Source organism: Helicoverpa zea, chromosome 31 (assembly GCF_022581195.2).
Source record: "Helicoverpa zea isolate HzStark_Cry1AcR chromosome 31, ilHelZeax1.1, whole genome shotgun sequence".
NCBI lineage: Eukaryota > Metazoa > Arthropoda > Insecta > Lepidoptera > Noctuidae > Helicoverpa > Helicoverpa zea.
Window position 1 is genome coordinate 6303162 of NC_061482.1, and position 24929 is coordinate 6328090.

The 24929-nt window shown below is 37.5% G+C and overlaps 1 protein-coding gene and 1 long non-coding RNA gene across 2 annotated transcripts; both read right to left on the bottom strand.

The window, feature by feature from the left end:
* LOC124644911 lies at window positions 1-1791 on the bottom strand. The gene is made up of 2 exons (XR_006986125.1): window positions 1731-1791; window positions 1-469 (listed from the first exon to the last, which is right to left on the bottom strand). It is a non-coding gene; the product is annotated as an uncharacterized LOC124644911 (long non-coding RNA).
* Window positions 1792-1962: 171 nt separating this feature from the next.
* LOC124644909 (chondroitin sulfate proteoglycan 4) lies at window positions 1963-24253 on the bottom strand. The gene is made up of 25 exons (XM_047184584.1): window positions 23880-24253; window positions 22714-22850; window positions 22249-22395; window positions 21980-22123; window positions 21684-21865; window positions 20912-21119; window positions 19226-19381; window positions 18818-19045; window positions 18169-18456; window positions 17532-17729; window positions 16209-16315; window positions 15605-15740; window positions 14372-14547; window positions 13787-13946; window positions 12494-13699; window positions 12086-12267; window positions 11460-11613; window positions 10638-11132; window positions 9348-9543; window positions 8981-9136; window positions 6859-8717; window positions 6375-6613; window positions 5691-5841; window positions 4929-5076; window positions 1963-4420 (listed from the first exon to the last, which is right to left on the bottom strand). The coding sequence occupies exons 1-24, from the start codon at window positions 23932-23934 to the stop codon at window positions 4969-4971; spliced, it is 7068 nt and encodes a 2355-aa protein (XP_047040540.1). The 5' UTR covers window positions 23935-24253; the 3' UTR covers window positions 1963-4420; window positions 4929-4968.
* Window positions 24254-24929: the final 676 nt, after the last annotated feature.

A 24929-nucleotide genomic window follows, 5' to 3' on the forward strand; every position in this document is an offset into this window, starting at 1 on the left:
TGTTTTGTAAATCGTTTATTAAAAAATCCATTTACTGCCTATGTAGTTGGTAGAAATTAATACATGACTTCCCCATAGTCACGTTATATACCTAACAAACTCATACAAAATGCAACTCTTACAATTTATATAATAATATGGCACGTTATAAATTTGTAATGATGTCCTCGATTGCTGACTCAATCGTTCAAATGAGGTTGTAACCAACCCTTACAACTAGAAATAATAATGTACACTACCCTTGTACAATGAAGGCTTTGTCTTTGTTTCAGCACTGTCTGAATACATTTATTTTGTATAAACGATTATCACGTTGCAAGACTTTGGTGCATAAGGATCATTAGGCAGCTGCCCAACAGAGAATATGCCTACTGCCGGCACTATACATATTCCATTTCAAATGAATACGGTCTAATATTAAAAATAAGTCTCATTTATGTATAACTAGTCGTTTTCCACGGTTTAACTACTAGTCAATAAAATAATTTTTTGACGTTCGAAAAGTGCTGATTTATCAGCCTAATTTGAATAAACGATTTTGAGTTTGAGTTTGAGTTTGAATTTTGATGAACCTAAATGGTGTTTCAGACGCTTACTTCATCTACATAATGGGCAGTGTTTGAGTATAAAAATGATTTAAATATCAATTTGTATTATGTATATGTTAATTTTCTAATCAATCTATTACCTATCCCTTGTTATATAGATTCTCTTTCAGATTTGTCCGGGTCGATAACTTACTGGAAGTTTGTTCCGTGGACCAGACATGGGTAACAACGCGGTAGCAACTATGAATGACTATAGTACTAAAAATACAATTCAAATGAAAACATCGATGATTGATGTTATGTAACAATTTCATAAATAATTTATGTTTATATACTATGATTGTAATGGATAAATATAACGTTAACAATGCAGACATTGACACAGTCAACTATAATATAAAATCTATTGAGCAGTTCTTTAGTTACAACAGCATGTATTTGGCACAATTTTTGGAAGCAATTTACAAATGTGTTTTAAATGAAACAATGAGTTGCTATATTCTATGTTTGTATATAAAAGTTAGGTTCCCAAACCAGCTTTATTCGGCAACTGAAAATTGCAATTTGCTGTTTCAAATCGTATTGAGCCATCCAAAGACACAATTCTAGATAATCTACAAGTATGTGGTGGTATGCCAGCCGTAGCCCGTATATTCAATTGCTGAGGCGTTTACAATCTACACTTAGCGTTTAACAATGTCTTTATGCCATAGTACATCTAGTTTCATCCGTTACAAAAATATAAACACACTTTCAGTTACTACTACAGATATACAAATATTATTGTAAATTTATCAGTCGATGTGTAATTGCTCACTTGTTTATCTTACACCGGCAACTTTACAGGGCTTGGCTGGCAGTTTATAGAAAAACCAAAGTTTTGCCTTCCAGTGACCAAATAGAGCTTTGCGATTTTTTTTCGAAGACCATTTCTTTCTATACTAGGCACTTTTATTAACAAAACGAGCTATTACTATGCGTGCAGTAATATACGTACCTACATTTTTTAATCTATGTGCGATTACCAATTCCTTAAGTATGAGGGTCGGTTTGGCACAACGTAGCATATCTTTGTACCGTAGCATTCAAAACAATCTATATTTTGAGTAATACACATTGCAGGATGCATGTATTGTTGTCAACATTGGCACATGGTAAAATGTACCTAGACCGTATAAGTACCTATAAGTTCGGCCATTCAGAGAATGCGTTCCTGACACGTCGCGATTGAACTGACGACGTAACTACATTCATTGATTATTGATATAATAATGTTGTTTTAATGCTCCTCAATTGTTAAAACGGTAAACAACCAGCAAAAATATTTTTATCGTAACTGCAACGCCATTGCAAAGTTACGTCGTCAGTTCAATCGCGACGTGTCAGGAACGCATTCTCTGAATGGCCGAACTATAACTTCTTTCCCGACAACTAAATGGATAAAGTGAATAATGACTTTTTCATATAGTAACTGATAATACTAAGTATCAAGACAACAATGAGGAGATAAAATAATCGCGAAAAAATAAATGCGTCGCGCAAGTCAGCCTAGAAACTGCTTAGTAGGACCTTAGGGCATGAGTTTGTTATGAAGTAATTAAGTACAGAATAATGTATATTGCAGGCGTGTCCAACTAGTCGTTAGTGGGTCTTGATCAGAAAACAATAGAAAGGAAAAAAATACGAATTTAGAACCCTAAAAGACATGAATTTACTAACCAAATAGGTATTTAGAAAATTACAAAGATGAGTCAACCGCACTAGATTTCGCCTGAAAATCGTAAATGTGTTGACAGACCAGTTGACCACCCCTGCTATATTGGCACAAGTACACAAGTACATGATTAAATTATAACCTTATAACATCAGTTAGAAATCTATAGTAACATCATTAACTTATAAATTAATTAGGTATACTTAAAATTAAATGTTAATTGCTAATAAATTCTATATTAATAAAATTAATCTAAATTTTCTAACAAATGATAAATGAGGCTTAGATTTAGTTATTTTATATTAAAATGCTTGTTGGCACTTATTTTGGCATAATTTGTGAGTGAAACGGTCAGCAAAAAGATCTTGATTTTGTCGAGCTCAGAAATAGAACACCATTTCAAGGTTAGCGCTCTAAACATTGGTGTCATATTCGTTATAGACAAAATATATGGAATATGTAAATCATACAGTAAATGATGACGAATACTCCACGTATTCTTCATATTTTTATAATAAATGGTGTTAAAAATATTCGCTAATCTAAAATCAGTAATTATTCTAAAATATTTCCCTCCTAAAATGTCGTATAACGTCTAAGAAATGCAATAAAATATACTCCTTTATCTCCCATATCTGGCATAGAATATAATTTGGTATTAGCTTGAGTGAATGTCATCAGGCACATTTATTGTATATTATGTAAAAATAATTATTAGTTCTTATGTTGTCTCGTTATCTACACTACAATATCTTCACTCTCGGCTTTCGTTTTAAATAAATAAGAATAAATCTCAATGTGTATCTCACAGAATGTATCAAGTTTTCAGTGTTATTGACTGATAATGGCTTATTGTACCAGTTGGTACCTTACTAAATGCAAACTAAACTTATTGAAAATTAAAATACAATTACATGGCTGTGGGATGTTTAGTGAGCAGTTGTACAAGCCAGCACTAAACTGTATAGCTATAGAGCTGTTGAACCACCCGAATAATGTTTTTACGACGAACCGTGTTTCACGGACGTCTGTTAAAAAAATAAAATTTTAAAAGGCATGTTACGGTTGTCCCTTCAGTTTTGAGATGATTCGGCAGTTCTTAGGCTATAAGTAATAGATGCCTGTGTATTGTTATAGTACATATTAAGATCTATAAAACCGTACTATTCAATGAATATTCTTTATTTCAGCCATTTAGACATATTTGTTACACGGATGTGGCCACAAATAATACGGCTTTATCTATCTTAAACTTGAATATTCTGGGCTTCACACAATTTTGTCATTTTATTGCTAACCTAGATAATTACACATGTCTTCAACAAAAATGCTTAAAAAAATGACAATCAAATTATTTTTGGATCACAGAATGAACATTTCGGAATATCAGTTTCAACTAACATAAACTGGCAAGAAAAAAAAATGGCAATACCACTGAACTGGTACAAATTCACAAAAAATAAGTACTTCACACACACGAGTTGTATGACGGCGCAAATCCTTTGTATTAAAAAAATATTCCACCTTAAAATCTAGATATTACATACAGAAGGCAAATTCTGCTACATCGGCTGATTGAACTAGACAAACTACATGTATACAATTACAGGGTGTTTTAAAAAACTTTTATGATGAGTACCAAAATTTCATCCAGTAATTTACTTAAGTACTTATTATGTATATCTAATGTATTATTGCCAATGACGTGGTGTGATCAGTCGATGACGTAACGATAACATATTTATTGCCTAGAGACAAACATCCAACGACTAAATGCGCTATTCTATGAACTCAAAGAATAGTTTAAGAATTCATTTAAGACGAAAAATTATAAACAAAGAAAATCGTTAATATTCTCCAAATTCCTCGTTTATTAAATTAAAAATACCCGGTCTATCTTTGCAATATAAAACAGTTGCCTATCATCCGAGACATCAACTAAACTTTGAGTTCAAAGATAATATTGTAAAGGCCCGTAATATACGCACAACTTGTCTAAATGTCGGACTGTATTAAGTACTTGTCTAAAGGGTAATTTCGCAACTCTCGTATTTCCCCGTGTAGTTGCTGAGTAGAAAAGGCGTAGGAACTAAGTCGACGCCGCGACGCCGCAGGCGACGGCCCAGCGTCACGGTTTTATCGTGTGCTGTTACCATCACTGGATAAATAATAATGTCATATTACATAAAAACGTATACAATTTTTCTGATCATGAATTTATGTACCTAATAACATGCAAGAAAATTTAATTGTTAAAATAAAACGATCATACAAAAAGGATGGTAGAATTTCAAGTCCTGTTCTCGCGTGCAAAGGGAAGTTTCCGATTCGATGAAAAATCTATTGACTCATACAGAACGACCATTTCATTTTTACAGCCTTGCATATAAGGGCTTTATTTGTAAATCGTGTCAATCATCGGTCTTTTCATCAACAGAACAATTCGGTATTTAAAATTGCACTCCGGACATCATATTTTTCTCCCTCAAACCAATAGCATAGTAAGAGAGACTCAGAGAGATAGTTAGGCAAAAGTCATAATCATCCGTTTTTCAGAAAACTGTTTACTTACTTTGAAAATTGTACGCGAAAATTGTAAACAGTTATGTGTTATTTTAAGAAAATTCATTTATTATCAGTGAGCTTACAAAATTACTCCAACTAACCTGGCTTAGGCATCCTCGGCAATGTAAACGTGTCCTTGGGTCAGACCCAGTATTGGTTGCGCCGGAGCATGGGGTTCGCCGGCGCGACGCCCGGCGCTCTCACGGGGTACGCGGATTCACTCGCCTCGTAACTACTCCAGTCTTCGGCCTGTAACGAACCGTACTGATTGTTGCGTTATTTTTGAAATTTGTGCCTTATTCGTATGTAAAATAGAACTTTGATTCAGAATTTTTATTTTTTTTTAATTTTTTATTACTAACTGAGTGGCTAGGTGTCCTTTCACATTCGTTGGCATAGGTTAGACACGGGGCCCGTCTTTATCTTACTGGAAATGCGGGACAGTCGACAGGTAAAGGAACAAATTATAGTATGTGGAATGCGATCCGCACAGAAGTACTAATCTCATTATCTAATCGCTAGACCTTTGTCCGGGCACCGGCACCTTCACACCTTTTTTTTTATTTTGAAAGATGGACTGACCGTTAGGGTGCATCTACACGGTGCAAGTACCTGGAGCAATTTAACATGCGCAAGTGACAATTGACAGGAGCACGCGGGAGGGGATTTTACTTTGGTACATGCGCGAGTCGCTGGACCCGCACGTTTCTAAAATGCATGTTACTTGCACCGTGTAGATGCACCCTTAATCACCACGCTTACTCAATGCGGATTGCCATATTCTGTGATCTCTTCTGCAAAAAAGTCCCAAAAGAGAATTCAGAGACAATATTCTGTAAACACAAATATAAAGTGCTACTCACATCGGTATGATCATCGGTGCCGTAAGGGTACCTCGCGTTGAGGTCTGGCAGCGTGGCGTCGGCGAGCGGCGTCACCTTGCACGCGACACTGCCGGCCGACGGCAGCGGTGTACTCGCACCAGTGTGCACTGACTGGTCTGATGACACGTAGCTGTGGAAGGAATGAGATTATATACTGTCCTACTGGTTAACTATATTTTCCTAAATACTATATGCTCGTTGATCTAGTGGTCGCATAACGCGATTGCTGTGCACGAAATAGCTTTAAAAGCAGCCCAGAGTCTGGAAATTGGAAGTGTTATACCTCACGGACAGACCCACAGAGCCACCACGTCTGGATTTGAAATAATTCTGCTAGTTAGGTGGTCAAACCTGCAGCCCACTCTATAAGAAGACGGAATCTGCCGTTAGGACCGATTTCCATCAATCTTTTTTACTATGTTTATTTAGTGAGAAAAGAATATTAATTTTCCGCGCCTTGACCTCTGCCCGTGTATCTTAAGGAGCACATTCAAAATAGCTGTGATCTGACCGTTTTTGGATCAGTTGACGTACTTGACAGAACTAGGTCAACTGCTCCACAAACGGTCAAAGTCAGTACAAAAATGTATTCTCTTCAAAATTGGCAGCTGTTAACAGAACAAAACAGGTATCACTTTGCAACATTAGTACTATTAATATTACCGTTTTATAGGCGGCGTGCCTTGCGAAGGTGACGGCATGAGGTGATCAGGCGGCCTCGGCAGCGGTATAGGAGCGACTGCGCCCTGACTCTGCCCGTGTATCTTCACCAAGGCGTTCTGATCCCTCATGAGGTATCTCCTACACTTCAGCAGCCCGAAGATCACGATGATGGCAAGAACTGTCCCCGATAGAGCCATGAGGATCATCATGTAGTATGAGGCTGTGTCGCCGTTTGCTACCTGTTGGAAGTAGATAATGTTTTGATAAAGAGAATGCAACTGTGACTGGGTAATGTTCAGATGGCTTGTTAGAGTTTTATTATGTTTATGGTACAATAAGGTTCACATATGTTTTATGCAAACTTTTGTTGTCTACTAAATTGTCAATACATTAAAGCATCTGCTTCACAACCACGAGTTTAAAATTCAAAGACACATAAATTAAAACAACGGGCCTAAAATAATTTACATTAATTAATACTTACTGGAACGCCTTCATGACTCTCAGGATCATTCGGACCTGGTAGATTCTTCTTCTGTCTGTTTCCTATGAAAACTTTCACGTCACTGACTGCGGGCTGGAAAATGGTCGCCGCCAGCAAAAACCTGAAGCTGTCTTCATAACCATTCAGCTCACTCACTTTCTTCTTCGTCACGAAGTATATTACACCGGCTTTCACATCCTCGTGGGTGAAATATGCTACTTCTCTCTCCCTAGCACTTGTTTTCTCTCCCGAACTTCGTATTATCTTCTTCAGGGTCCCAAAGCGAGGCTTCCTCAATAAAGTATACACGGGATCGCTTGCCGTCAGTTTCGCTAGGCCAGTCGCATCCATTGTATTCAATGTAATCCTAGCCTTTTCTACTTCTACACGCAAATCGCCTAACGTCATCAACGGTTGTACGATAACTTCTATTGCGAACGGTCGAGTTGCATTGCTGTTGTGAACGTAAGCTATTAAATCGAAGCTGTCATTAGCCGTCGTCATATCGTTTTGCATGTATATCACAACTTTCTCCATCAAGTCCTTGTGCGTGAAGTACGATACTGGATTCCTACCGACGTATATCATACCGTGCAGAGGCTGCCGAGTGATGTTATATAGAACTTTTGACGTCTTAGCATTCGTGTCCACGTATATCTGGTCTGTAGTAACCGCCGCCACATTTGAGCCTTGCTGCAGGTGAATAGGGTGCAATGACGTCGCATTCAGAATAACAGGTATGACATCTATAGTGAACACTGTGTATGTAGGCTTGAACTGCCCGTCCCACACTCTGAAGTAGAACGTAGCTGTCTGCAGCATACCCGAGTGTTCGTATATCACTCTGCCGTTATTTATGTCGTCTTGGGTAAACTTGTTGATCGAATGCGCCTCGTCAATGGTTTGATTTTTATCTAACATCACCATCCTGCCTTGCGTTGGTCCGCTGATTATGTCGTACAGAATCCCTGAAGGTCCCGTGTCAGCATCTTCGGTGAGCAGATCATTTTTAGTGATAGTATAGTTCTCACCTTGCACCACTTGTATTTGCGGAGTATCAGTCAACAATCTAAACGGCTGATCATTTACTGGGATTATGTGTATGACAATAGTAACGTTACACAACAGAACGTAATCAGGTAGCAAGTACAGGGACATGTCAATTTTGTCCTGCGTCGTGTCAGAATCATCGTGCTCGTAATTGACGACGCCGCTTTCAATTTGCGACTGAGTCAACGAAGACATAAAAGGTTTTAGTTCACCATGTGAAGGCTGGGACCACTGCGCTTCAATTTGTGGCTGCCTCAGCCCAGCTTGAGTTTCTAAGTACGTAATAACATTACTAACATTAACTTTAATAGGCACTTTATCTCCTTCTTCTACTTTAATCACGGGTATCTGGACGTACTTAGCAAGCCCGCCGGAGGACACAGATATATCTATGTTAAAGATTTGATCTGTGAGTGGTTTAGCTAATGGGGCTTCGACTGTGAATATGAAGGAATCGTTCGTGTACAGATCTGAGAATGGATGCGTGTGTTCGTAGAAGACGACTGTGTTGTTCACATCTTGTTGCGTGAATTGCTTTATAGATCTGTGGTGATTTTCACCGTTCAGCATGACGAGTCTACCGAGCGTTGGCGCTCTTTCTATCTTGTATATAATAGTTCTTGTGGGGTCAGAGCACTTTGACATGAGCATGTAGTTGTTCAAAGGCTCTCTCATTAGCGGGAATACTCGCAGCTTGTGCTTCCTCGTCAGTTTCAGGGAGACTGACTTGGTCGTGATCAGGAACGTGATTTTGGAGAGTTCGTGTAGCCCGTCTGTGACGTTGAAGATCATCTTGCCTTTTGTGCCGTCTGTAACAAATTACATAAATTATATTGGTTATGTGCCTTAGACCTTATAATTACGGTTAGGTAATTGAAGTCTTTACAGACTTAATCAGCAAGAAAATTAAATGGACATTTACTAAAATAACCAAAAAATAAAAATTACTTATGATGTTTTTCTTAATTTTAAGTGATACGAGACGCATTGTTTTTTAACTACCTATCATTCGCTTGCCGAAGAAAATATTTAGCGTGATCAAATAAGTAGTATAGTTACAATGAGCACTTACTTTTATGAACAAACACTACTTTTCCATTATCGATATCTGCTTGAGTGAAGTGCTGTACCGCGGTATCGAGATGTCCTTGTAACGCAATGTATCCAGACAAGATGTCCACTATTCGCACCGTCACGTTCTCGGGAGGCGTATCGATATCATTCACATCTGTAAATATTAGGGAAATAATTTATTTATCGTACTCCAATATCTTCAATAATGATCGATAGATCTATGGCACAACCCTTAATGTTTTCACGTTTGATTTGATTATACTTTTCCTAACTATGTTGGTATTGACTTCCAGTATAACTAGATGCAGCTAAGTATCTGTGTCATAAGCCTCATAACTAAATAAAAAGTATTTTCCTATACTCACATAGTTCTTTAGTGGTAAACGTAAAAGTGCCTCCCTCCCACACGCACAGACCAGTGTTAGCGGCCACTATAGGTGGTTCATCGTTCACGGGCATAATGTTAATGTGCACGAAGAAAGGCTCGCTCTCCTTACTGCTTTCCGTCACGGCGATAACTTTGAACGAGTCCATCGATTCTTCTGATCCGTCGTTTATGTACTGTGGAAGTTATTGTAGATTTCAGTATTTATATGGGGCACAAATAAAGATTATTCTTATTTACTAATATACAACATGTAACGTAATTAACGCACACCCTCAAACACCCCAATTAGAATATTATGTTATAATCATAATACACACACTGAATTTTTAATTTAACATGTATATGCATTGTTATTTACTAAATTAGTTATACCAATTCTTGGAGAACTTTTTGGTCATACTACTACGCACGCAAATATCGCACCGCGCGCCGCTCGACTCGACACAACATAACGAAACTACGGAAAAAGCCGACAATACACGAAATCTTATTACTTTGAGTTACAGCCCTTTCACACGGCAGTCCAGTTTTGCGGGACCGGCATTTTACTGTATCCTGCAAAACTGAACTACGTGTGAACACAGCGTCCGTTTTTGCAGGATTCCCGCTTTTTACTGGACGAACGATCAAGTTTCAAGTGACAAAACCGAATCGCACAAATCGACGGGAACAGCATTTTGCAGGATCCTGCATGCGGTTTGCTCATGTGAACACTAGCATATAATATCTTTTGCGATCAAACGGGATCCTGCAAAAAACTGGACTGCCGTGTGAAAGAGCCGTTACGGTCTATTTGAATTTGTTTTGACTGTTCAGGGTTAATATGACAATAATTTCCGTAGTTTTAATTATTTTTGGGATAAAAAATTACCTATATTAAAAATGATATGAATCGATTCAGTAAACGATTCTGAACAAACTAATTTCAGGATGTGCGTTAATTAAGTTACATGTTGTATAAAGAGGAATGCTTTGATTGTTTGCTTGTTTGAATTGAATATGAAATGCTCTGGAACTACTGAGCCGATTTGAATTCTTTCTGTGTTAGGAAGCTACACCATCTGCGCTGAAGATGGGTTCTGTTTGTTGTATGTGTATGTAAAGTGGTTTTAAATAACGTAAGTTAACACTAGATTCCTTGAAAAAAATACTACTTGCAGCACAGTTAGTTATTACAAAAACCAGTCAAAAGAAAAACTACGATCGCTTTTACAAATATACCGCACATTGCTTTTTTATTTAAAGACAGTAAGAGGGTTGAACATACCTGAATGTTACCAGAATTGAGTTTGAGGACCGGCAACAAGTTGAGTTCCTGATCAGTCATCACGATCTTCCCAAATTTCGGTTTCTCAATCACTTTGTACGCCACAACTTTTCCTCTATAATACTCTGTGACCGTTCTGAATACATCGGGCTTTATGCTTACTGCTTCGCCTTCTACGACGGTCAAATTTATTGCGTGGACGTAGAAATGTTCGGGGATTATTACAACGTTAAGTTCAACGTCTCTAAGCCATACTATTCCATTAGTGACGTCCATTCGGATCCTGTCCCTAGTTCTGTTGACTCCTGACTGAACGTAAACTAGACGGTTCGCGTTAATGACCGATTGGTCAAACACTTTGATATGGACTGGCTCTTCGTTGTAGTTTTCTAGTTCGAGGGTGCCGGGTGTGGAAGTGATTTCGAGCCATCCGTGGTACGGCCCGTCTGTTACTTGGTAAACTATGTTTGATGGCTCGATTTGAGGATGCATCACCTGTGTAGGAAACATAGAAATGTTTAGTAACCTTATCAAGAATTATAATGATGATATCTCCCTTGGCAATTATCGGTCATGGCGGCTATTCTCATATAAGAAGATGAGCCAACTGTAATTTAGACATACTATAGTGCACAAGCATTTGCGCGGACACAGAATGCAAGGGAATCAACTTAGTATTTCTCGACAAACATAGATAACAAAAGCTTGCAGCTAACAAGCTTCCGAACACATTGGATTTGCACTATATTCAAAGACACCATTAAGTTTATCACGAACTATACTTCGAACTCAGTTAAAGTTGTTCTCATTGCCAATACATACCTCCAAAATATCCTTAGTAACATTAACACTAGTAGATTCTTCAACAACAAGCGGCAAGTTCGTGGTCACTCGAAGAGGCTCCCAGTAGCTGGACGGAAATATTTTAATGACGTATACACCCTCACCCCACGTGTCAAGGCACATCACTTTGAACCTGAAAAAAGAGATTGTTGTTATTCCATTTTCAAATGCATAATAATGACCCATAGAACAGTTTAGATATATTCTCTTGTGAACAATTGTGAAGCTACCTACTAAAGACGAGTGTTCGACGAGCTTTTATCTGCACTATCGATGCTGTCAGTACTGAGTATCGTGCATCGAGCACAAGCGTGTGTAAGTGACATTGTTACGAACGTTAGTATGTAGCTTCACAACTGTTTACAAGAGAATATAATTAAACTGTGCCCATAGTTTTCTATTAATTATTAATTTTTGAACTAAAGAGCTTGCGTCTAAGTAAGCTAGCTATTATGTCAGCTCATAGTCTAATATTCTATCTAACTGCTGTTTCGATTACTACAGATAGGAATTCCATATAATTTGTATGGGGCTACTTATATGTCATAATTCGACTTCTAATAAGCAAATCAACAGAAATTTGTATTGGTAAGTGTAATTCTTACCTGAACTGATCAGTAGGGGTCTTTGGTTCCCTATGTCTGTATGAAACTCTGCCAGCTGCCACATCCAGCTGGGTAAATGTAAACGCCCCTTGACCTTCCCCAACCTCTATGGTACCGTGTTTCGGTTCCAAGTTCACTTCGTAGCGAATGTCTTCTTCCAAACAGTTCATATTTGTGTCAACCTGAAATAACATGACCACGTTAGTTAATCCATATGATATCACATTTAATACATTTTTATTTTGATAATTAAATCTCGGCAGAGTAAGATCACAGAGTCAAACTTTGTAATTCAGTCAAATCGAAGGCATTTTTACTACAAATAGCTCTTTAGAATTAATAATGATTATATAATAGTAAGGTAGGTTTATCAATGCTGCCGTGATTAATAACTTTAAAAATCCGTACCTGCATATCTCTGGAAGTAATAACAACAGCTTTGCCATTCTCTACAATAGAACCATTAGTCGGATACATCCTTATAAACGGAGGTGATGCCTGTATCTCCAAATTGCCGTTAACATCAAACAGCCCATCTGATATCCAGAAAGCCATTTTCCCGTACTCTTTGCCCTGATGCTTGAACAACACCAAGTTCTTATTAATATCGTCCTGAGAGAACTGTGCTATTTGTTCAGAAGGATTGTCAGCTCGAAATATTCCACCATTTGGAGGATCCTTGATATACCTTTGGACAGTATAAATGATATCGGAAGGCTTGGTATCCAAGTCTGCATCAGTATAGCTTAGGTCTCTAGCAGTTATGAGTCTAGCCCCACCGTGCACTATATGAAATACGTTATCATTCGCCCGCACGGGACTATTGTCGTTCTTCAATATTATATCGATGTGAAACACTCCCACATACTGAAAATCTTCAGGTTCTGGACTTAAAGCCATGAAATGGAAGGAATCGTGTCGACTTTCTGAGTCATCGTGAGCATAGTATACACGATCTGAATTCAGTTCCTCTAACGTAAAGTAGGTAGTATTATCTCGCATCGTTTTAAGCACATCGTTTATCACTTCTATTTTACCGTGCTTTGGCAGATGTGTGATGTTAAAAATTAAATTGGTGACTGCATCTGTGCGGAAATTGAGATGTGTAGCTGGAATAACCATTCTTGATCCTTCTGTAACTTGTAGGCGTTCTAATGTTGTGTGAACTCTGCCTTCTATTCGATCTGAAGTCAGTGTACCCGGGGTGTGTCGTATTGTCATAACGCCGGTGATATTTTCACATTCTGTCGCCCCCACAACGAAGGTAAACTCGTCTTGTATATGCGAGTACGCTCTCCTGTGTAATCGATACCACAATTGATCGGTGTCGATATGCTGTTGGGTGAAAGTACTGTGCACTTGCAAATGATGCTTTCCTGAGGATAAGTGTAGAATGCCGTATTTAGGTGGTCTCAATATCGTGTAGACGATACGGTCGCTCGGTAATGTTAGCGGGTTAGTTTTAAATGTTAGATGTTGACACGATATGAACGCCTCCCTCGTATTGTTCAGCACAAGTTCTTCGTTCACTGATTGATACAGTTCGAGTTTTATAAATGTCAATCGGAAGTCGTAGAGTGTGTTCGTTCGTATTGAGCCAACCGAAGCTTTGAACTGTGGAAAAGAATACAAAGGTACAAGCACACAGATTTTAAAGAAGTACTTCGTCGTTACGTAGAACTGTAAAATAATGTTATTTACCTTAAACTCGTCATGTGATGGGTTTCCCAGTAGATGCATATATCGTACACGGCCAAAAGTGACCATTTCGCTGGTAAATGAGTCAACGGTTTGCCAAGTACCATCCAAAACTCGAAGCCGTTCCACAACGCCAAACTGTGGCGGTTTTACTATGTCGTACCTAGAACAAAAATAGTATTGTATCTTAATTATGTTTATGGAGTTTTCTTTCATGAAATAAGGGGGAAAATAACCCGCAACCAGTGTTAACTTTCAAACAAAAGTAGCGAATAATTTCATATGAGTAAACTACTATAATAATAGTACACTTATATAATAAAATAATACCATATATAAAATTCAGAGCGAAGCCATACTTTGAACTTCAATCCATTTGCATAAATGCAAGGCTAGAAAATTCCCATTAGTGTAATTCGGCCGTGAAAGCCGTAAGTAGCGCAAAAAGATCGCATTTTTTAAATTATATTATCTTACTGGCAACTCAGATATCTCAGATACTGATAAAACCGTAGGAATCGGTTTTCAAAATCAATATAAATATATGCTATACTTTTTTTTTAAGTTCCACATTCAAACGACACTTACTTGACTTGCACATTGGTTTCATCAGCATTGGTAGTGAAAGTGAGGTTATCAGCCGAAATGATGGCATAGGAGTTATGTACCAATTGCAGTCCCGTATTGTTGACGAGACGCACTTGAAGTGGCACTACCGAAATACGTAGGATACCGGGACCACTCGTTTCTATGCCGTCTGATACCTGTAGAATTAAAGTAAGTTAGTGATTGGTTAAATAAAAATCTTTAGCATAAGAGAAGAAAATTAAAGCGTATCCGTCGTACCACAAAAACTTTCAAACGTTGTTGAAAATCTTGTCTAAAAAAAACTTTTTTACAAAAAAATTAAACCGACTTCCCAAAACACTAAAAAGCAAAAAAAAACTAATTTTAGGTGCATCGGCCTAGAAGTCGGTGTCTAATGGATGTTACTAAGTTAATTTTGCCACCGACTTCTAGGCCGATGCACCTAAAATTAGTTTTTTTTTACTTTTTAGTGTTTTGGGAAGTCGATTTAATTTTTTTGTAAAAAAGTTTTTTATTGACAGCTTTTCAGTGATACGAATAGTTGTCATTATCCATATAAGTGGGAAGTTCTCATCAATACAAAGAATTTAAGCCCAAACACGAGGTAGTTTACATATTCAGTTGTCGAGTTCCCTCGACCCTCTCTGGTCTCCATCATCAGGCCAGCTCCAAATCTTCACTGTTGAATAGTGCTTTTAGACGTACACCCGACTGTCAAGTTTTTACCCTATGTATGCCTACAACTTTCGAAGCTTGCCCTCGATTTCTCAGGGTTTCCATCATCAGATCCTGACCTAATGATTATGGGACCAACTGGCAGCTATTCCGAGTCGAACAAAAAAAGAATCACGTAAATCGGTCTGTAAACCTCGGAGTAATCGATGTACATACATAGAAAAAAAAAACATACCGGCCGAATTGAGAACCTCCTCCTTTTTGGGAAGTCGGTTAAAAATGACAGATTACGACGTTGAAATAAGGTCTGTTTTGCAGCCACACTTTTTAGACAAGTGTTCAACAGATGTTGAAATTTTTGTAGTAAGGCTATATATGTTTATTTTATGAACTGTAGGCTAGGCTACTGTTTATGTGGATGTGCAAACAGGTTCAATATTGAACAAAACTTTCTGTGTTACATAACTCATTTATCGAGGAAAGCTACTATCAATTTTTTTTCAGCTACACAGAGTAATATTTTCAATTCAGAGGCTATATCTACATAATAACACTTACTTGTAAAGTCAACCTGAGCGAAGTTTTGTTGAGCTGTTTGTCACTAGTAGACCCATGCACATAAGATATCACCCCGGAGTCTATGTCTTGTTGCGTGAACGAGTCCACTGGTTGTCCCGACATTTCTATATGGCCACTGTTGAAGAAATTGATAAATTAGTATAGAAATACTTAAGGAAATAACTATCGTAGTTGAGTGATTTATTGGATAAAAGTGTTCCATAGTAACAGTCAGTATCTGCAATCACTCAAATTGTTTAAAAATTATGACGACGCAGTCGAATTCTTTTTATTTGTAATTTATTTTTAACTTTCTCTATTGGGCAGTTTATCCCCTATAAGACTGTTTTAGGGGCAGATTTATACGGATGGATTCGTAAAACAGTTTTCATAAGACTACTAATTAGGGTACGTCCTACTTATCAACGCGATGCGAAGCGAATTCAGATAGGGTTCACGGAAGATCACAAAAGGCATCTTCAAAAGAAATCGTCATTATCGTATTATTTTAGTGTTGTGCCGTGCCGCTTAGCGTTCGCATCGGGACTCATTTGGGTGGGATGCCTTTTAATACCATAATACAAATACATTTGTATATCCTGACCTGTTAGCTTCATTCTTGCTATGCAGTACAGTATACAGCAGATCTTCGGGAGCCGTATCTGGATCCTCAGCTTTCAATATGTCAGATGTAATCACTTTTCGAGTGCCCTGTAATGCGTATGACAACATTAATTAATAACACTTTCACTTCTTATTCGGTAATGAAGAACTTCCCTCGGGACGCGGGCAGTGCTGTACTTGCTATTACGCTTGAAAATAAATAAAACATGCTTGGATTTCTATTTTTACCATGCAGAAAGGTGTCATAGAAAAATAGGTCTGGCACCTTCTTGAAGGTACAGTAACGTACGGTAGGCGTGATCAGTTACTTACTAGATCTAAAGAGACGTTCGGGTTTCTTGTCAAATTAAAACCAATCTGTTAAAGATTAGTCTTTTTTAATGCGCTACTTTCTTAGGCGACTTTGCCTTAGTCATTTTGTTCTCCTTTTTACTTTTACTGATTGAATCACAAGTATTTGGTGATGTCAGAAGCAATTGATATGGAGACGACATTGGTGGACACAACTTTTTATAAAATGCAAATAAAAAATGCAGTTAAATTAGTAAAACTAAATAAATAAGGTACTCACTCAAATTATATAATGTTAATCTGTAGTGCGTTCGGCGTTTGTGAGTCAAAACAATGCATGCAACTACACAAAAGCAAAAAATAAAAAATATTTGACGTTCTGGAAACATTCTGAAAATAATAAAACAATAAATCATAAACAAAACATTGCGTTGAACGAAACATTTACCGTCTTACCACAAAAACTTTTAAACGTCAGTTTATGCCTTGTCTAAAAAAATGTCAAATTATGACGTTGACATATGGTTCATTTTGCAGCCAAAATTTTATTAGACAAGTGTAAAACAGGGTTTAAAGTTTTTGTAGTAAGGCCCTTACAAATTAATCTTCATCCTATTTAAAAGAGACAAAACTAAACAGGCAAATCATAATCAATTAATTGGTATAACATATCATGCTACAGTTAAAATCATGCAAACTCGTCATAACTCAGTCATACATTAGTTGTTAAAATAATAATTAAGTGCAAATTCATTCTATTTTGGCAGGCGTGTCTATATTTGATTGACCGCTTGTAAATCGAACGGGCATTCATACACTTTTTCGGACTTAAATTGTAGGAAAAACGTTGTCTGCACTTTTATCTATACTATAATTTCACCATTAGAAAGCTATATTATTTGCGAGTAACATAGGCTATATTTTAGCCCGGTACGGGCAGTAGCTTCCACGGGACGCGGATAAGACCGCAGGAAAACGGCCAGTTACAAATATAAAAAAAATATATGTATACCTGAGTAAGTCTCAAAACTTTCCCCGGCAGTAGGTTTAGTACGGGCGGGTCATTGACCGGAGTGACATTGACATGTAGAACGAATGTGTTTCTTCCTTGCAGGTAACTTGGCAGCGTGAACTTTGTCTCTGGGATCAGTTCCATGTCGAGTACAATCGCGTCTTGATGATTTTCGGAGCCGTCGTGAACGTAGCGAACCTGTGAATTTATTTTTAATAAACTTAGAAAATATCAAAATATTTATTTTATCAATTTAATTTTAAAATATGTTAATGCGTAGTAGTTTCAAACAAAACTTATGACTATAAATTAAGTATATCATAAACATCAATGACTGTAGCTCAAATGGCACATTAACCTGTAGGTCCCCGCTGACATCAAACATATTTGGCAGTCGTTACAGGTAGTCAGAAGCCAATAAGTATGACAACCTTTCTAACCAAGGCGTACTGGGTTGCCTGGGTAACTGGGTTGGGGGGGTCAGATAGGCACTCGCTCCTTGTAAAGCACTAGTAGTCAGCTGCATCCGGTCAGACTGGTAGCCGACCCCAACATAATTGGGAAAGGGCTCGGAAGATGATGAGGAGCAGTTTAAAAAAAAATCTTATGTGACTACGTTTACACTATTTGCTCTCACCTTATCTCTTGACAAGTCAAGCAGAGTAAAGAACTGTTTAGACTTGGTCTCCCCTTCTATAAAGTTGTACTGTTGCGAGTTCCGTTGCAACGAGAGATCGATAGCTATCCGTCCATGTTGTGGCGACTGAGCGACGTGCAACACAACTCCTGAAGGTCGTACTCCATACTTGTGGTGATCTAGAATCACGTCTATGTTCTGTGTGGTGATTACTGTGACGCCACCCTCTTGAACGGTGAGCGGGAACAGTGCTACCAGTTCTAGTTCACTGCTCGATTTTGAGAATACCTGCGGGTGGAATGATTTAAGAATATAATGTTCTGTATCACGTAGATAAACTATAAAAACTTAGGAATGGGGTACACAAACTTGAAAATACGTTATACTGGCGTAGTGCGCCCTGTTGGCCTGGCCACAAACCTAATTTACTTGTGACATCACCTAAACCTGCCTATGCACACCCTTATCCACTCCCTTATGTACCTACTCTTTAATGTACCCCGAATGAATTAAATTACTGTGAATGTATATGAACTTTCAGCTTTCTATATCAAGGCAGTAATTTAAAAATTAAGATGTTGAGATTACTGATAAAAAAAAAATTAAGGAATGAGGGTGACCTAGCATCATAAAACAAAGATGTACCAACCTTATACTTCTCAGCATAATCCGGATTGATGCACAGATCGGAGTCACATTTGCAGGTGAAGTGGTCAACACCATGCTGTTCACAAACCCCTTGAGGGACACATGGCGGATTGCCGGGGCTCGAGTGACAGGGATACCACCAAACACACTTAGGACTTACGCCGTAAGTAACTACAGCATTTGGAAGACCATAGACTTTTTCGTCCACTTCTATCGGTTTAATGCAGCCCTGTAATTAAAATTTTGATTTAAAATTCAATTTGGTTAAAACTAATTACATAATTCATCCGTATGTGTAGAATAAAGCAATATTTTAGCTAAACTATGGCTTTTTGCTAGCCAACTCCTAATACTGAATTTGCACTGAGGATCGTATATAAAATGAAAATCAATACAAATAAACACTTACCATGATACTAGAATCAGCCGCTTTGATTCCTTTGGTAAAGGCTCTCTGTTGCTTCTCACTCTCTATGCCACCGAGGTAGAAGGAATCTGATAAATCTAAGTACCGTGTACCCCCGCTTTCGATCCGCGTATGCATTGCTATATTATCCACGGAGAGCTGAAAACGGGAACAAATTTTTAAAATTCGATTTGAAGAGTTAGTCTATCTTAATATAAATAGATAAGGAATTTGTCTACATTCTCGGGTCTAAGTTCGTTGTTATTAAGACCTTATCAGGCCTTGGAATCCACCAGTTATTCTAATGACACAGATGGCACAACCCAAGGGCATAGTAACTACATCAGTAATCTAACAATAAAAGCTAACTAAGCGCAGTTACGGCCAGTTTCTTCATCAAAAGTTAAAGTAAAAGTAACGGTCAAATTCGTTTTTTCAAGGCTAAAGTGACAGCAAAACGAATAGAAAAATTGAATTTGACCGTTACTTTTACTTTAGACATTACTTTGACTTTTACTTTGGCTTTAACTTTTGATGAAGAAACTGGCTGTTAGCAGCATAGGGCTAAGGCTAAGCATACGCCAGGGATTTTTAAGCATAAAAAATACTGCATTCATGGCAAACGGCTCATTGGCTTTACTAATTCGCATTGTACATATGTAATCACGACAAGTTTCAATTTGCACAGCGCGCTGCTAGGCATTTGCAAAATAATGAATCAAACAAAATGTACAGATTTACAAAAGTCAATTGCGATTTGCATAAACGCTAAGAAGAATAGCGATTTGCAACTGTGGTCCATTCCCTTAATTACATGTTTTGGCAATTAATAATTTATAAGATTGATAAAATTTATCTATGCATGTAGTGGGCAGGTGTCACCCGTATAGGTTATACGCGTAGCCTACTACAGCAACTATTTCTCATTCATTTTATGCATCAATGATGGCGCAAGAGCCCTACAGAGTACGCTGAGCGAGGTTTCTTTGTTAACATTTGTAGGAAAACAAACATTGTCTCATTGGGTATTTGGTTACCAGAAACTCAACTTTAAACAACAAACATTGGCTCATTGGGTATTCGGTTGCCAGAAACTCAACTTTAACATGTCTAAAGCAACATGAACCGCAGTTCACATGGAAGACTGATCGTCCTTTCCACCTATTTCTTTTTAATACCTTTGCACAGCATTCGCAATGGCACGAGTACAACCCTTAACATAAGATGCTCAGCTGATCATATTCATATCTAATTACTTATTATGTTCAAGCAGATTTCATGGTTCATAGTATTCGCTAGGAATAAAGTGTACATAAAAGTATTACTTCTCATAAGTATCGCGGCTAATTGTAGTGTTATTATGACATTAAGAAGTAGAACAAAACATGCTATAAGCCAAAACGCGTAGTTCATGGACAATGGTCGCAATCACAGTAATTTTATAGAGAAAGCTTCCATTCGCATGGAGGAGTTATCACACTTTATAGAAGTAGGAACGACGAAGTAGCTTTCAATATTTGCAATTACGCAAATCACATTTAAATACACATAACGCCAACTATATGCATGATAAAGAAGCAAAAGAATGCTAGTTGTTGTACAAAATATCATAAAGAGCAACCATTTTACTGCGAATAAACATCAAACTTAAACTAGATCAATATAATTATGCACAGCTTTTAAGCTCACCTCGATCATAGAAGGGTAGAATGACAGATGCATCTTATGCCACTGTCCGTCGTTGACTCTCACAGTGTGTACAATTTGACCTCGTGCCATTTTGACGCGCACTACACCTTCCAATATTTCAACAGCCAGGAAATCCGACCCCCGACCACCGCCGGCATTGTAAAGAATTATTGCATTCTGCGCTATTGTTTTAAATTCTATCTGCCATCTGAAACATTCGAAATGAATACAATTTGTTTCATTGTATGTTCATCTATGTTGATTACAAATGTGAAATGTTGATGGAAAGTTGTTGAGTCGTCCCACTCGCTTCAACTGCGTCTACGACAAGTGGGGGTGACTGTGACGTCGTGGTACAACGGCTCGCCGCGTATGCGCCGGGTCCAGAGGTCAAATCTTGCTTATGCGCACCGCACATATGATCCGGCTCGAAGGACCATATGTAACGACGATAGCTCAGCAGGTGGAGTAAATAATACTAGTGGACTGTATAACATGTAAATACGTATAATGACTTTAAATATAACAATATAGTACAATTAAGCAAATAAGAATTAAAGTAGTAAGAACGCGTGGGCGCGGCCGGTGCGCATAAGCAAGATTTGACCTCTGGACCCGGCGCATACACGGCGAGCCGTTGTACCACGACGTCACAGTCACCCCCACTTGTCGTAGACGCAGTTGAAGCGAGTGGGACGACTCAACAAAAGTAAATTATCAGAAGAAAGCCTAAGATATAGGACTGTATTCCACAAACAGTAGTTCTACTTACTTTCCCCCAGCTCTTGAATTGATTCTCGGCAGTATAAGATAAGCGCCTTCATCAACAAAGCTAATGTCAGAATTGAGGTCGGCATCGAATTCCGGCGCACAGTTCCAAGTTACGCCTTCTACGTGGACTGAGCCCGATCGACTTCGGGCCTTCTCTATAATCTTAACACCGTTGTAGTAAACCTAGAAAAGTTATAAATAAAATTGACTAAAGTATTACTTAAGGTACACAAGTAAATGATGCAAGAAACTTTTTCAAGCAATGGTTTTAAGTTTGAGTACATCTGAAACACTCACATCTTCCATGCAGCCGCGGAAATTCTCCATGTGTCCCAAAAACAACTCCGAAAAATCGCCTTGGCCACCCAGGAATATTCCAAAGTGGATGTTCAACTCGAAAAAACGGCCCGGCAGTCTTTTCTTCACTGCTGTTTCGTCAACCTTTGAATAATAGACATAAACTTTATGCTTATCTTATTAATGTTGACAATGATGGGTATACAGAAAGTTTTAACTGAACTTTCACTAGAAGTGTATGTTCGTGTAAAATGTACAAAAAGTTTTACCTTCATAGTAAGGTTGGCTTCTCGTCGGATTATGCTGACATGGTGCCACTGTGTGTCATTCAAATGTATCCCTTTTGGAGATGAGAGCTCACTCTCACCTGCACCAAGGTTGATGTGCAGTTTCAGTCTTCCACTTTCCAAACGTATCTGCAGATAAATTAGTTTGATTCAAGACAAAATCATGACTTAATAGAGAGATTGATCAGTTGTTCAAGGAAGAAAAACACATCACTCCAGCTCTGTGTATACATATATACTAGATCTTTCTCCAATTACAAAACATATACCATCGTACCACAAAAACTTTAAAACGTCTGTTGAACACTGAGACTTTGAAATAAGGTCAGTTTTGCAGCCACACTATTTTTAGACAAGTGTTCAACAGATGTTTAAGTTTTCATAGTAAGGCACAAGTTTAAAAATATTGTACTATATAACAAACAGAATAAAGAATAATTCCCGTACCATGCAATAGTCGGTTTTGCCAGCAGCGAGAAGCAGTAGAGCATCAGACAGATGAGTGCGGAACCGAAAACTCATATCAGTGACGCCTTTTGCTTCCTGTAGTGGGTATGAAATGTAGCTCGCTCCATAGAACGATGCTGCAACAAAATTATTATTCTTAACATATTGTCTTCAGGGTTCACCAGTCACTTCAATTATTTGGAGTTTTTTTTCTTGACGAGTCAATGGCAATCTTATATTTTAGTGGCCCAGTATTTTTTCATGCTCACTGCATTATCAGTAATGGCAAGTAGATCTTTCGATTTGCAGGTGTTGGGGCACATTGGGCAGCACAGAAGGTGTTACATTGTTTGTGGTGCAGCACTGCACCCGTTCTGTTCCTGTTAGAGTAGCCCCGCCTAGATAGGTTGTTGTTACATCTACCGACTTTTGTACACAATCTGTTAGGAGACTTCCATACAGGCCACACTAAGTCATGATTATTATTTGGAGTAAGAAAACTTGCAGGTAAAGGAGCCCTGATACTTTAAAATAGGGAAGTAATTTCACTGTCTGCGCCTTATGAATTGAATTACACTTGTGTTATGTCAACACCTGCATTAGCAATAAAATTAAAGTATAAATATGTGATATAATAATTCAAAAACTGTGATAGGATTGACTTTAAGCACCAAAATTATTTCAATTTTATTCCAAAAAACTATAAAAAGCATCTTATACACAAATAAACAAATGCATTTTGTATGTCTCTCCTCCTGAAGAAATTATAAGCTTTCAATTAATCACTATTTCAAGTGATATACGTTTGCCTTATCAACAACAAAGTATACGTTTTTCTTATTAGTTTGTATTTTTAAATAGTCCTACTGATTTATTGCATACATTTTTTAAAAGACACTTAAGATGGCAATATTTGGTCAGTGGCAGTCTTAGGGGTTTTGTAATATCTTTATTTTCCATACCTTTTAGACTACATAATTATGTTTGAAATGGTTTGGTGATGTCCAATAAAATAAAAATAAAGGATAATACATTCAAATGCAAAGAACAGTCAAATTCATAAGGGCAATATGTTAGTACGAATGCCAAGTAAAGAACTTAATATTGTAAAATTTAATATTCTGCGAGTTTTAAAACTAAGAAGATGAATCGTACGCTCAGCTCACCTTTATCATACGCAAATCCCACACTCACGCAGGTTAAAATTAGAAAAAGTTCCATTTTGGATGACTATACACACAGAACTCAGGCACTACAATAATTATTTAAGTACATTGCTATTGTCCATAATCCTTATTGTTATTGTATTTATAGGTTTTTAGATATTTAAACTAAGCCAACTGCACTACACTACAGGCGTGGCGTCCATCTAAAATGAAATAATGAATCGTAAATGCCACCGAATATCACACAATTACGACTTATATCAAGCCATGTTTTCTATATTACATTTTACTTTCACTTAATGCTTTGTACGAAAGTTTTTGAGATTAATATTTTGGTTTCAGTACTAATAAATATATTTGGTTGGATTTCTTTACCAAGATACAGGGTCGACTCAATCATTCATTCATTATTCATTTCCTAAATTCATACATTCTTTAGTTCACTCATTCGCTCTCACCTGTTCAGTGTTCACGACACAACCTCGAAGTATGAACTCAAACTGGAGTCAGTAGTAATAAAAAATAATAGTAAATAAAATGAATTTTAGTTAATATGTATATACACATTTATTATCTAACTTATTACCTATAAATAATAAAAGTCATAATACTAAACACTCCATACTTTATTAGAATTCCATATGTTATGCATTTACATAATAATTATAATGCATCGAAAACTTCCTCATCACTGGGAGCGTACCCAAGAGGCAGCATTACCGCGAGATTTCGAAAACAATTTGTCCAGAAATCTGAATTTCGGGTGTAGGCAAAAGGGCTCGGTGCAATGTTTTTTTTTTTAAACTTCTCAATGACAAAGGCTCACTCCATGAGTAAAAAAGATCTCCCATTACGACTCTATTTACGATTGAAGCATACGGAGTATCTCGCAAACATTTACTATTATTTTGTTTTAAATAAACGTTTTTGTCCTTTTCAGTGATTCAATAATGATATCCTATTGTCTGCAATGAGATTTTCTTATTGTTTTTTTCAATGACTAGATGGCGCTGGTCACACATATCTTATCAACGTGTGCACAGCCGAGGA

Excerpts from the sequence above, each read along its gene's own strand:
- LOC124644909 (XM_047184584.1), bottom strand. The coding sequence starts at position 23,934 with ATGGAACTTTTTCTAATTTTAACCTGCGTGAGTGTGGGATTTGCGTAT. Across the intron at positions 22,396-22,713 it reads GCAAAACCGACTATTGCATG|ATACGTTTGGAAAGTGGAAG; the intron begins GTACGGGAATTA and ends ATTTATCTGCAG. Across the intron at positions 22,124-22,248 it reads AAGCCAACCTTACTATGAAG|GTTGACGAAACAGCAGTGAA; the intron begins GTAAAACTTTTT and ends TATTATTCAAAG.